The 11694-nt window shown below is 62.4% G+C and overlaps 1 protein-coding gene across 1 annotated transcript; it reads right to left on the minus strand.

Annotated features, from left to right (window-relative positions):
* Nucleotides 1-613: 613 nt before the first annotated feature.
* Nucleotides 614-11596, minus strand: LOC136372192 (rho GTPase-activating protein 27-like). Its single transcript, XM_066336679.1, is given in 17 exon segments — nt 614-1206; nt 1320-1425; nt 1768-1902; nt 2041-2118; nt 2394-2492; nt 2854-2973; nt 3111-3204; nt 3276-3374; nt 3763-3867; nt 5128-5215; nt 5318-5385; nt 5477-5587; nt 5889-6104; nt 6730-7158; nt 10245-10971; nt 11249-11556; nt 11558-11596. Coding segments are annotated over 17 exon segments (3000 nt in total). The 3' UTR covers nt 614-1028.
* Nucleotides 11597-11694: the final 98 nt, after the last annotated feature.

The raw sequence follows: 11694 nt of genomic DNA on the forward strand, positions 1-11694 counted from the left end.
CCCACTGCACCCCGAAGTGTCTCTGTCTTGTCCCAAAATGTCCCCATTACATCCCCACCACACCCCAAATGCCCGTGCTGCACCGCCAAGTGTCCCCTCTGTACCCCAGCCGTCCCTGTGTCCCAAATTGCCGCCATGTGCTGTCCTTGCTGTGTTTCAAAGCCAGTCCCATGTCTTCACACCTCCTCCTAGTGTCCCTGCCATGCCCTTTATTGTCCCCATTATGTCCCAAAGCACTTCAGTCGTGTCCCTTCCCTTGCCATCCTTTTTGCATCCCATCCAGTCCTGGTTGTGTCTCAGCCCACCACCATCGGTGACCCAAAGTGCTCCCAGCCCAGGAAGTGGCTCTTGGTGATGGGAACTCATGTCCCATGACTGTGTGGCTCTCATTGTCTCTGGTGACATTTGTGGTGACACAGCGTTTGGTGATGCCACCCATGAATGGTGTCCCAAGTCACTGCTGTGTCCTGCAGTCTCAGATCCCCTCATCCTCATGGGGTACAAAGGCCACGTGGTGTCCCTGTGGGTCACCAGGAGCCAAGGAGCACTGAACCCCTGCTGTGCCACCCACGTCCCTGGAATGTCCCCATGTCCTGCCAGCAACACCCCACTCTTGTGTCTGACTGGATTCTTTATTTGGGAACGGGGCGGGGGGCTCCAGCCACGGCACTGCCTGGCCTCTCCCTGCCCGCCCGCCGGTGCCACTGTCCAGCAGGCCCTGCCCACCTGGACACTCCCCACTGCCACCCTGAGAATGCCAGCTCAGCCAGCTGGGCACTGCAGGGCTCCACTGACCACGGGGACCCCACCAAGCCCCACACACCCCCTGGGGCTCAACCCCCCTGGATCTGGCCCTGGTGGGACAGGGTGGCCAAGGAGAACCCACTGGGTGTCCCTCCCTTGAGCCGGGTCATCATGCTGCCCCTCATGGAGCCACCACCAAGGTGACACATGGCCAAGTTCTTCCTGGAGACACTGCTCCATCAAGTCCCCACTGCCGAGATTGTCTCCATGTGTGTCCCCAGGGTTTATCCATCTGGGAAGATGTATCCATAGTGGTTGAGGATGTGCTCCACCACCTGGTTCTGGAAGACCATGTGCATGGCCATGTTGCCCTCCTCGCTGGCTGGCCGCAGCAGGGTGGGGCCGAAGACAATGGCGACGCTCTGCACCGACATGCGGTTCTCCTCCTTGTGCTCCACCACCCTGCAGGGACAGGGGATGTGTCACTGGCATGGCCCTGACCCTGGGGCTTGTCCCCAGAGTCATGTTCTTCCTTCCTGCACTGGGCTGGGTTTGGGGGAACAAGTGGGTGTCACCTGCAGAGGTGGCGGAAAAGGACCTTCATGGTGTCATGGTGGGCGGGTGGCAGGGACTGCACCAGGTCCCGGATGCAGCGGCCCCGCAGAGACAGGTCCTGAATCTCTGCCAGGGAGGGAGGGCACGGTGGGATGTTAGCTCCAGCAGTCACAACACCCCTGTCCCCACCTCCATTCCCATCCTAATTATCCTCATCCTAATCCCCACCCTCATCACATCTCCATCACCACCCCAAATCCTGTCTCCATTCCCATTCCTCTTCTATCTCATTCCTGTCCCCAACCTCATCCTTATACCACTCCCGATTCGACCTCCATTCCATCCCATCCCAGTTCCCATCCTGGTATCCATCGCCTCCCATTCCAACCCCGTCCTTGTCCCCATCCCATAGCTATCCTCATCCCTTCCCCACCCCACCCCACCCCATGCCCTGTCCCTGTCTCTCACTGATGGCAGCGATGAACTTGTCGAAGTGGCTGAAGGGGACGAGCGGCTCTGGCAGCTCCCGCAGGAAGAGCTTCAGCGCCCCGGTGACAACGTGGATGTCCTCCCAGCGCCCGTCATCCAGGTCCAGCTGCTCATCTGGAGGTGGGCAGCATCTCAGGTGTGTCCAGAGCCCCAGAGATGGGTGGGGGTCCCTGGCTCCCCCTCCCCAACCCCAGCCCTGTCCCTCTGCCTCTGGAGGAGGTTATACCCCACTGTCACCACAGGTGACCATACCGTGCTCCACTTTGTAGCGCAGTTTCTGGATGGTGGCCAGGTTACCACTGACCCGATACAGCCCATCAATGTCCAGACCTGGGCAGACAGAGATAGGGAAAAGCTCCCAGTTAAACAATCCACCCTGGAATGGGACATTAGGCACTCTTGAAGACACTCCAATGTCTCTGCTGTCCCCTAGAGGATGCCCACAGCCAGGTGGCACATGGTGACAGTGACTGGTAGAGCTGTGCTCACAGCAGCCAGCACCTGGCTTCCAAGGAAAACCCGAACTTCCCATGTAGGCTGTCCCTGGAGCTGTCCCCATTTCCCCATACCAGTGCCCCAGGCTGTCCCTGTCCCCAGGGCAGTACCTCTCCTCTCCACGGTCCAGATGCACTGCAGGACGAAGTGTGGGACCGTGCCCCGCTCCCGCTCACACAGCGCCAGCAGCGAGCAGCCAAAAACCTGGTCTAGGAACACAGCAGGGACATGAGCATGGCCAGGGGACACCAGGAGGGTGGCTAGTGGGGGACAGGGTTGGGGACAGAGGGTCTTGTTCCCATAGGAGTATCTCGCTGGGTAGCTGGAGGTGATGGGACACATTCGAGCCCGACACCAAGATGCTGGGTCAGGGGTGGGCTTGGTCACTCAACCTGGTGTCACAGCTTCATCCTTGGCTGTCCCCACCTGCTCTCCAGCCTGGAGACATCCCGAGGGACTCAGGCCCATTTCGGCACCCACTCTCGATAGGCCCTGACACCCCATCTCAGCACCTAGTCCAGATCTACCCACATCTCAGCATGTATCCTTGATCCAGCCCCGCATACCCACCCTTAATGTAGCCCCTCTCCCGCAGGGATTGCAGCGTCGGCCGCCTCTGCAGGAACTTGCGGAGTTTGTTCCGGACTCTGCTGGTGTCATTCTCGGCACTGCCCGTCACCTGCCCGGCCGCTGGTGGAGACACGGCACACGTCAGCACCATCCTGAGGGTCTGACCAGGGCCTCCCAGGCCCGTCCCATGCCCGGGGACCCGCAGGGTGGGTGGTTTTGCCGGGGTCCCCGTGCCCATCCCGGGTGCCAGTGCTCACCTGCCCTCCTCTCCTCGCCACCCCCCAGCTTCTCCCGGGAGCCGAATTCAGCCCGAATTTCAGCCTCCTCCTCCTCTCCGGGGATGTCAGAGCCCTAAGGAAGGGGCACTGTGAGATGCTGGGGCCTGGCCCCAGGGTGGCTGCGGGGCGGGGAACCTTGCTCACCCTCCGGCCGATGCTGTCGGCGATGGCCCTGTGCCAAGCGGTGATGATCTGTTCCGAGTCATGCTGGATGAGGAATTCTGAACCCTCCCGCGTCCTCAGCTGACAGAGCAAGAGGCAAAGGTCAGGGAAAGGGCACAGGGCTGCTGCAACCACTCGGATTTGGGAACCAGGACATGGCTGAGCCTGGCGCCAACTCCGATGACAGCAGACGGTGCCATTTGTTGAGGAGCTGGAGCGGCTGCTCCTTGTGCAAAGGCCCTCTGGGAGTAAAGATGTCCCTTGGTGACCTCTCCGTGCCCATCAGAACGGGACAGTGACTGGCAGTGCAGTGTCTCTGTACTCCGTCCCACCCTGGCATGTCCCCAGTGTCCCCACTTCCATCCCCTGCACCACTGCTGGGATGAACTGGGCAGGTGTGGCACTGCCTTGTGGCCAACGTGTGGACCTTGGGATGTGACCAGTGTCCCTCCTGCTGTCACCTGCTTACCTCCAGGACATTCTTCTTGCTGGACTTGTCCTTGCCAGCCCAGGTGAGGGTGGCCCCGCGCAGCTCCACCGTGTGCTCGGGGGTCGTCAGGGTGCTGGGATGCCGCTGTGGGGACAAGGGGATGAGAGTGGCACCTGCCCAGAGGAGATGGGGACACCGGGATCCTGCTGGGGGGTGTGGGCTGCCCTCCCAGAAAGTCAAGGTGGCCAGATGTCCTCTATGGGACCCCTCTGTCCCCTCCTATGGTCTCTGCAAGACTAGGACATGGGACTGCTGTGGTGGGGTGAGGGTCATGGCTACCAGCTTGGGGATGGCCAGGTCCCAGGGCTGCCATCATCTCAAGGGAGATTTCCAGCCCTCCCCAGGGACCCCGGCTGGCCCCAGCTTTGGGGTCCCTTCTCAGTGTCACTGCAGGAAGGGAGAGGGTGGCTGCCCTCAAGGAGGGGAATTTTGCAGTGGGAGAGCATCAGACCCACTGCTTCCCCCCATGCCCTGGGTTTCGGAGTACTTTGGCCACAATCCCCCTGCCCCAAGAGCCTCTGCACCCCCAGACAGAGCCCTGAACCCCCGAGGGGAGGCCAGCACTGCCTCCCCCAGCTGTGGGTTCCCTGTCTTCCCCCCCGCCCGCTGTCACCACAGGGTGTTGCAAGACCCACAGCAACTTCTGCATCCTGCGGCAGCCGCTGGGCACTGCGGGGGAGGACTGGACGCGGGGGGGATTGAGGCCGGTTCTGCTTCCTCCTGCTGGTTCCCACCAGCTCCGGGTGCTCCGACACTGGCACCCGTGGGAGTGTGTGTGTGTGCTGGGAGGGTGAGTGGACGTGTCCCAGTGCTGGGGTTTCTGTGCAGGGCACCTGCCCTGGCCTGTGGGTCCTTGTCCCATCCTTCAAGTGCTGATCCCCCCCATGGTGCCAGGGGTCCTGTTTTGTGGGTGCTAGCCCTAATCTCTGGATGTCGGCCTCATCCTATGGGTGCTGGTCCCATCCTGCAGCTTTGACCCCACCCTGTGGATCCTTGTCCTGTCCTACAGATGCTGGTCCTATTTTGTGGATGCTGGCCCCATTCTGTGGGTGCAGGCTATGGTCTCCCTTCCCCAAAAGCCTCTGCACCCCCTAGACAGAGCCCTGAACCCCCACCCCAGAGGTGAGGCCAGCACCGTGTTCCCTGTGGGTGCTGCCCCCATCCTACATATGCTGGCTGCATCCTGTTAGTCCTTGTCCAGTCCCATGGGTGCTGGCCCTGCCCCAAGGGTGCTGGCCCTGCCCCAAGGGTGCTGGCCCTGTCCCATGGGTGCTGGCCCTGTCCCATGGGTGCTGGTTCCATCCCATGGGCACTGCCCTGGCCCAAGGCCATTGAGGCTCTTACCAAGGCACTGGCAGCTGAGTGCTTGGAGTCCTTGAAGAAGGTGAGGATCCCCCCTTCCAGCACGGTCCAGGAAGAGCTCCAGTTCTTCCTGGGAAGGAGAGCAGGGGTCACACAGAGCTGTGGGACAGCACAGCTCCTTCCCCCTGCTGTCTCCTGTCTCCAGTGGCAGGGGACACGGGGATGTTCTTACCGGAGCCGCTTCCCTCTGTCCAATGTCTTGGTCCGGTTGAGCACGCCGGCTTTTTCGAGGCATTTAAACTGGAAAGTAAAGGTGGGGATGTCAAATTTGCCCCTTGCTCTCCCTGGTGCTGGGGTGAGGGCAGGCTGGGTGCCCCTCCCTGATGCTCACCTTCTCCTCCTTGCTTCCCGGTGCCGGTGACATGGCGCCATGCCAGGCAAAGAGCCCGCTGTCCTGGCTGGAGCTGCTGCTGGCCCGCTCCTGGCGGCTGCCCAAAGGCACCTGGGCAGGGAGGGGTCAGGTGATGCCCAAGGTGTCCCTGCTAGGAGGGGGCTGTGCTGTGCACCAGTGGCACCCCAGAGCCCCTGTAACCCCTGCTCTGTGGGCTTGTATGTTAATCCCTGGCAGTCACCTCTCTCTACATCTTTGTCCCTGATCTTGTCCCCAAACCCACTGCTAACCCTGTCCTTATCCATAACCCATCCCTGTCCCCCATCCTAGCTCCTATCCCTGTGTTCATCTTCCATTCCCAGTCCTCTTCCCTGTCCCCATTCCCATCCCTATTCCCATCCCTGTCCCATACCTTGTCACGGCCGAAGTGCTCGGGGTAGAACATGATTCCCTCAGGGTGGCTGTGCCCGTACCAGCCTGGGGGTGAGCCCAGCTCCTCGGGGCGCCTTGGGGACAGGCAGAGAGAGGCCCCCTGATCATAGGAGCCCACAGGCGAATAGTCCTCCTCAGGATAACACTCCAGCTCATCTGGAGACAGGTCAGGATAATCCGTTTCTGGAGTGGGTGGCTGGAGGGAAGAGACAGTTCAAGATCTTGGCCCAACCAAGAGATCTGCATCCCTGTACTGCTTGTCCAGGTGAGGGCTGCCCCATCTCCATTATCTCCATTCCCGTCTCCCTCTCAATCCCAGTCTCCATCTCCATTCCCATTCCTGTTGCCATCTCCATCTCAATCCCAGTAACCATTCTCATCTCCATCCTCATCTGCGCCTTCATCTTCATTCTCATCCCTGTCTCTCATCTCCAACTTCATCCCTGTCTCCATCTCCATTCCCCTCCCTTTCTACATCCCTCTATCTGTTCCCATCTCCATTTCCAATGTTTCCATATTCATCTTCATTGCATCTCCCATCCTTTCTCAATCTTCAGCTCTGCCTCCATTTCCATCCCGCCCCTGTTTCCATTTGCATTCTCATCCTTTCTTACATCCCTGTATCCATATCCATGTCCATCTGTCTTCTTTCCCATCTGTCTCCATCTGTTTCCATCTCCATCCCAATCTCCATTGCATCTCCCACACCTTTCTCAATCCCAGTCTGTCTCCATTTCCGTCCCACTCCTTTCTCATCTCCATCCCCATCCCCGTCTCTGCTCCCACCCCAAGCCCATCCCCGCGCCTCGCCGGGTGCTCACCCTCTGCTCCATGGGCCCGTACCGCGTCCCCCCAGGGTGCATCTCCTGGGGGCTGCCTGTGTCTCTCGCAGTGGGGGGGTCCCACGACGTCTCACCTGTCACCGAATTATAGAAAAACGTCTGTCCGCTTCCTTCATCCACGTGTTGTTCCCACTCAGGAAGCTCCGGGCTGTGTGCGAGTGAGGAGGCGGGAGAGGCGGCGGGACTCACTCCATCGGCCGCCTGCCCGAAGGGACAATCCCACGTGGTCTCGCCCGTCACCGGGTTATAATAAAACAAATGTCCACTGTCCGTGTCCGTGTGGGTTTCCCAGTCTGACACGGAGCTGCCAGGCTCCTCTGGAGCTGAGCTGGCGGCAGCAGCCTCTTCCCGCAGCTCCTGGATGTTGAGGTAGATGGGATCAGGTGTCTCCTCCGACTCCTTGTGTGCCTGGGGGAACACGCATGTGTCACTGCTGCAGCTGGGATGGCATTCCTGGGACGTCCCCACTATGGTGACCGGGTGGCTGATGGGTGAGGTACTGAAGAGCTGGATCCTGCCTTGGCTGCTGGGTCACCCTCGTGCCCAGGCCCCTAAAATTATGGGGCAGGAGGTGCCAGTGATGGGGTGTGGGAGGCGAGGAGGTGGAGAGGGGCACCCACAGCACCCAGAGTGGGGCAGAGCACACCCAGGGACACAGGGATGAGCACATGGAGGGACATGGAGGTCCCCAGTGCCAGTACCTGTGTCACTACTGCATGTGTCATCTGCTGCTGGCAGCACCCTCACAACCAGCACCACGTCACTGGCACATGCACAACCAACTGCATGCATCATCTGCACCACTGGTTCCCTTGTCACTGCATCATCAGTACCTGCATCATCAGCATCCACTTCAGCACCTGCATCACTGATACCTGCATCATCCACACCTGCATCACTAGTACCTGCATCACCCTCTGCATACAGCACCTGCATCATTGGCACCTACACCACTGGTACGTGCATCACCTGCTCTGTGCAGCACCCACATCACTGGCACCCAAACCACGAACACCCACAACCTCTGCGGTCATCTGACATCTGCGGTCCCAACGCTTCCAACCTGCTCATCCCCTGCACCCGCAGCCTCCACTCCCACCTCTCCAGCAACAGCACCCCAAAACTCACACCCATCTCACCCACACTTGTACCCCAGCACCCTCATTGCCTGCACCCTGGGACACTTCCAGCACCCACAGACAGCCCTGGTGTCCCGCCCAGAGCCGGATGCCAAACCAGACAGTCCTATCACCACATCCCAAAATAGCATCCCCAGCACCAGCCTGGCTGACTCCCACCTGTGGGGCTGCTTGGGGTAGGGGGATGTGTCCCCTGGGACCAGAAGGGTGCTGCCTGCAGGGAACTCCCTCCTGTCACCCTTTGATTTTACAGCCTGAGTCTCTCACTAATGGCTGCGGGACAAAGGTCCCAACTCCAGCCCTGTCTCCACCCAAGGGAGGTGACAGTGGGTCCCTGGGGACACCCTGATTCAGAGTGGAACAGCAGCTCGATGACACCCCTCATCCTCCCCCCATTACCCCATGACCCCCGCACCATGGTGAGCAAGGCCAGAAGCCGCTGGGGGGTCTGCCCTCCTCCTGGGGACAAGGGACATGGGGGTGGCAAGGGCAGATTCCTGGCATGGAGCCCCCCCAGCACCTCTCCCTCCCCCAGGGCTGCATCCCTGGGGGTTCCTCACTGCCGGGGGGGCTGGATGCCCCTCCCTGCTTTGGGATGCACATTGTGGCACCCACCGGTGCCCATAAACCCGCAGGGAAACCCAAAGGGAAGCTTGGTGAGGGGTGACGCCAAAACACCCCCCTGTCCCCCGGCTGGGTGCACCCTTGGGTGCTGCCTACCTTCCCCAAGTGCAGCAGCTGCAACACCCTGCTCCGGGCCCGCTGTGGACCCCCTGGTGCCTGGTCACCCATCGTGGTGACACTGGGACAGCACTGGGGGTACCAGGGAGGGACAGCCGTGGGGACACCGTGAGGCTCCGGTGACGCCGCTGGCACCCTGAGCCGGGCCCTGCACCCACGGTGCTTCCTGCCGGGGCTCAGGCAGCGGAAGAGACGCCCAGGGCGGAACTGGCTTCTCTTGGGGTTGTTGTCACCCGCCATCCACGACCTGCCACTCGGCACCCGCTCCAGCAAAGCCAAAGCCAACCGAGCAGGAATTGCTCCAGGATGATGCCGAGCAGGAATTGCATTGGGATTATCCCCCCAATTTCGGGTGGCCCATCTGGTGTCACACTGCTCCACCAGAAGCTGATCTGGGGCTGCTACATCCCCACAACACAGGGATCATCCCATTCCACCCCATCCCACGAGCGGAGGGGTGCAGATGGTGGCAGTACCAAGGTCACCATGGTCCTGCCATGCCTGATGCTGGATGGTTTTGGCACTGGTTGGATTTGGGTAGGGAAGGGGAATGCTCCAGTGGTGGCACTGGGGTTGAGGACTATATTGGGTCACATCTAGAGGGGAGTAATTGGCTTTGAGTGTGCAAAAGGCACAGCTGGGGGCACAGGGTGTAAAATGGGGTGAAAATAAGGTGAAAATGGGGCTCAAAATGGGGTGTAAAACACAGCCCCCTGCCACCAATACCCCACTTCCTCCAGCAGTTGCCCCAGGCAGCACAATCCCGCCCTGGATTGAAGTGGGGGACACCCAAGCTTGGGGTGCTCCAGGTACCTGGGGTTACTCCAAAGTGAGGTCTACAGGGACAAGTGAGAAAGGGACAAGGTCGTGGGACCCACCCCTCTGCCGTCACTGTCTCACACTGTGTACCCCAGCCCGCGTTGGTGGCCGGGGGCGGGGGGGCCCACCCTTGGGTGCCCCCTCCGGGGAGGTGCAAGCCCAGGGCAGAGCCCTTTGCTACTTACTGGTGTGGAGTGAGCCTGGGTTTGGGGTGTCGGGGCGCTGGCCTATGCCGGGATGCACCCAGCACCCACCTCGGTCAATAGGTGCTGCACCCAGGTGAGGCTCCCGCCCCGGCAGGGAGGAGCTGCCGTGCTTCCCTGTTAACCCCTTTGTGCCTCCTCTCATCCCGGAACGCTCCGGGAACCCGAGGGGGACACTCCAAAACCCCCTGGGTGACACCGAGCGCCCTTCCCTGCCCCAGGGGTTCTGCAGAGTGAGGGTGACCACGAGGGTGGGGGAGCTGAGGCACGGGCCAGGGGGCTGAGGGTGAAGTGTGTGCAGAGGGGTCCCTGTGTGGGGGGTCACTCACACCCTCGATATGGTTAATTCTGGCCAACCCCTACGGTGGGGTCACCTGCAGGTTTGTCCCATGGGGTCAGCTCGGTGGCGAGACATGGGGAGTCCCAGCAGTGACTACGGTGCCGGGGTGTCACCACACTCCGTGCTGGGGATCACAGGGTTATGGTGGGGGAACACGGCCACTGAATCAGTCGAGGGCCCAGCCTCCACACCCCTACCCGCTAACCCCCCCCAGCGCAGCTTCTGGGGACAGCAGTGGGGATGTCACCGTACCTGAGCCGCGGGGCCGGCCCCCGGCCACCTCCTGGCCACGTCCCTGTCCTTGCCGGAGGCGCAGAGCGTCTCGGAGCGGCTCTTCCCGAGCGGGCGAGCCTGTCCTGGGGGGTCCCCGCGTGCCCCCATGGCAGTGGCAGTGCGTGATGCTGGAGTCACCCGCGCCAGGTCATCCAGGGAGTGCGAAGGTCTCACAGGCTCAGCGGGGTGTGGCGTCATCCCCGGGAGGACCCGAAAAGAGCTGAGTGATGGCGGTGAGTCCCTCCTGGGCACCGAGTCTCTCCTGGGCACCGAATCCCTCTGGAGCACCGAGTCCTTCCTGGGAACCGAGTCCCTCCTGGGAACCGAGTCCCTGCGGGGCACCGGGCACCCTCCTGCCGGTTCCCCCGGCTCGGCGGTGCCGATGAACCGATACTCGTAGGCTGGCGGGGGCTGAGGGACAAGCGTGGCCGGCTCTGTCGCAGCATGTCCCGATGGCGGGGGCTCAAGCGGGGCTGGGGCGGCGATGGGCGGCAGCTCCTTGACGTACTGGGCCGGGATGTAGAAGGGCCGGGCGTCCCCGCTCCTGCGGACGTGCCACCAGTGCGGGTTGGTGCGTTTGAGCAGGACATAGCGCTCGTTGGGTTTGATGGAGACCAAGGTGCCGTCCTTGGCGCGGTACTCGAAGCCGTACTCCACCAGCACCAGCGCCTCCTCCGCCGGCTCCATGGCCTCCCCGCGCCTCCGCCTGCGGGACACAGGGCAGGGGAAGGGTGACGGCAGCGCCCAAGCCCTCCTGGGCTGAGGACTCCCCAGCTCAGCTCCCTCGGGGTCCCGGCTGAGCTCCAGCCCAACGCGGCCGCTCCGCAAACCGCCCGAACCTGCTGGAACAGCCCTGGGGTCACCGCCACCATCCTTGCCACCATGCCCGAGAGCCCAAAGCCCCCGAGCCCCCAGTCGCTGAGCCCCCGGAGCCCCCGAGCCGCCGGTCCCCGAGCCCCCGGACCCCCGAGCCCCGCTCTCACCTGCGGCCGCCGCTGGGGCGGGTGCGCGCCCGCAGTGCCGCTCGTGCCCGCGCCGGGCCGGTCCCAACTCGCCCGGTTTCCGCCGCCGCCTCGACGAGAGATGGGGCCGGGCTCCGCGGCGGGGTGGGTGCCCCGTCCCCGGCTGCAGCGCGGGGTGCTGGGGCGCCTTTACTGCCCTCGGCGGGCGGGGAGGGACGGTGGCGGAGGGGACCCGCTGCCGCCCGACGAGGAAACGGCTCCTCGGGAGGTTCCTGCCGCAGGAAGGGCCCAGCCCCACGGCTCAGCCGGGATCTGCGCTGCTGCCGGATTCTGGCGCGGCCTCTCTGGGCAGTGGGATGGGGACCCCATTAGGGGGGGCCCACGGGAGCTGCCCTGCCCTGGTTTTTGTACCCACGCATCCCAGGGAGTTCTGCTGTGTTGGTGGCCGCGTCCCAAGTTCTCCCAGC

The sequence above is a fragment of the Sylvia atricapilla genome, chromosome 27 (genome assembly GCF_009819655.1).
Source record: "Sylvia atricapilla isolate bSylAtr1 chromosome 27, bSylAtr1.pri, whole genome shotgun sequence".
Lineage (NCBI taxonomy): Eukaryota > Metazoa > Chordata > Aves > Passeriformes > Sylviidae > Sylvia > Sylvia atricapilla.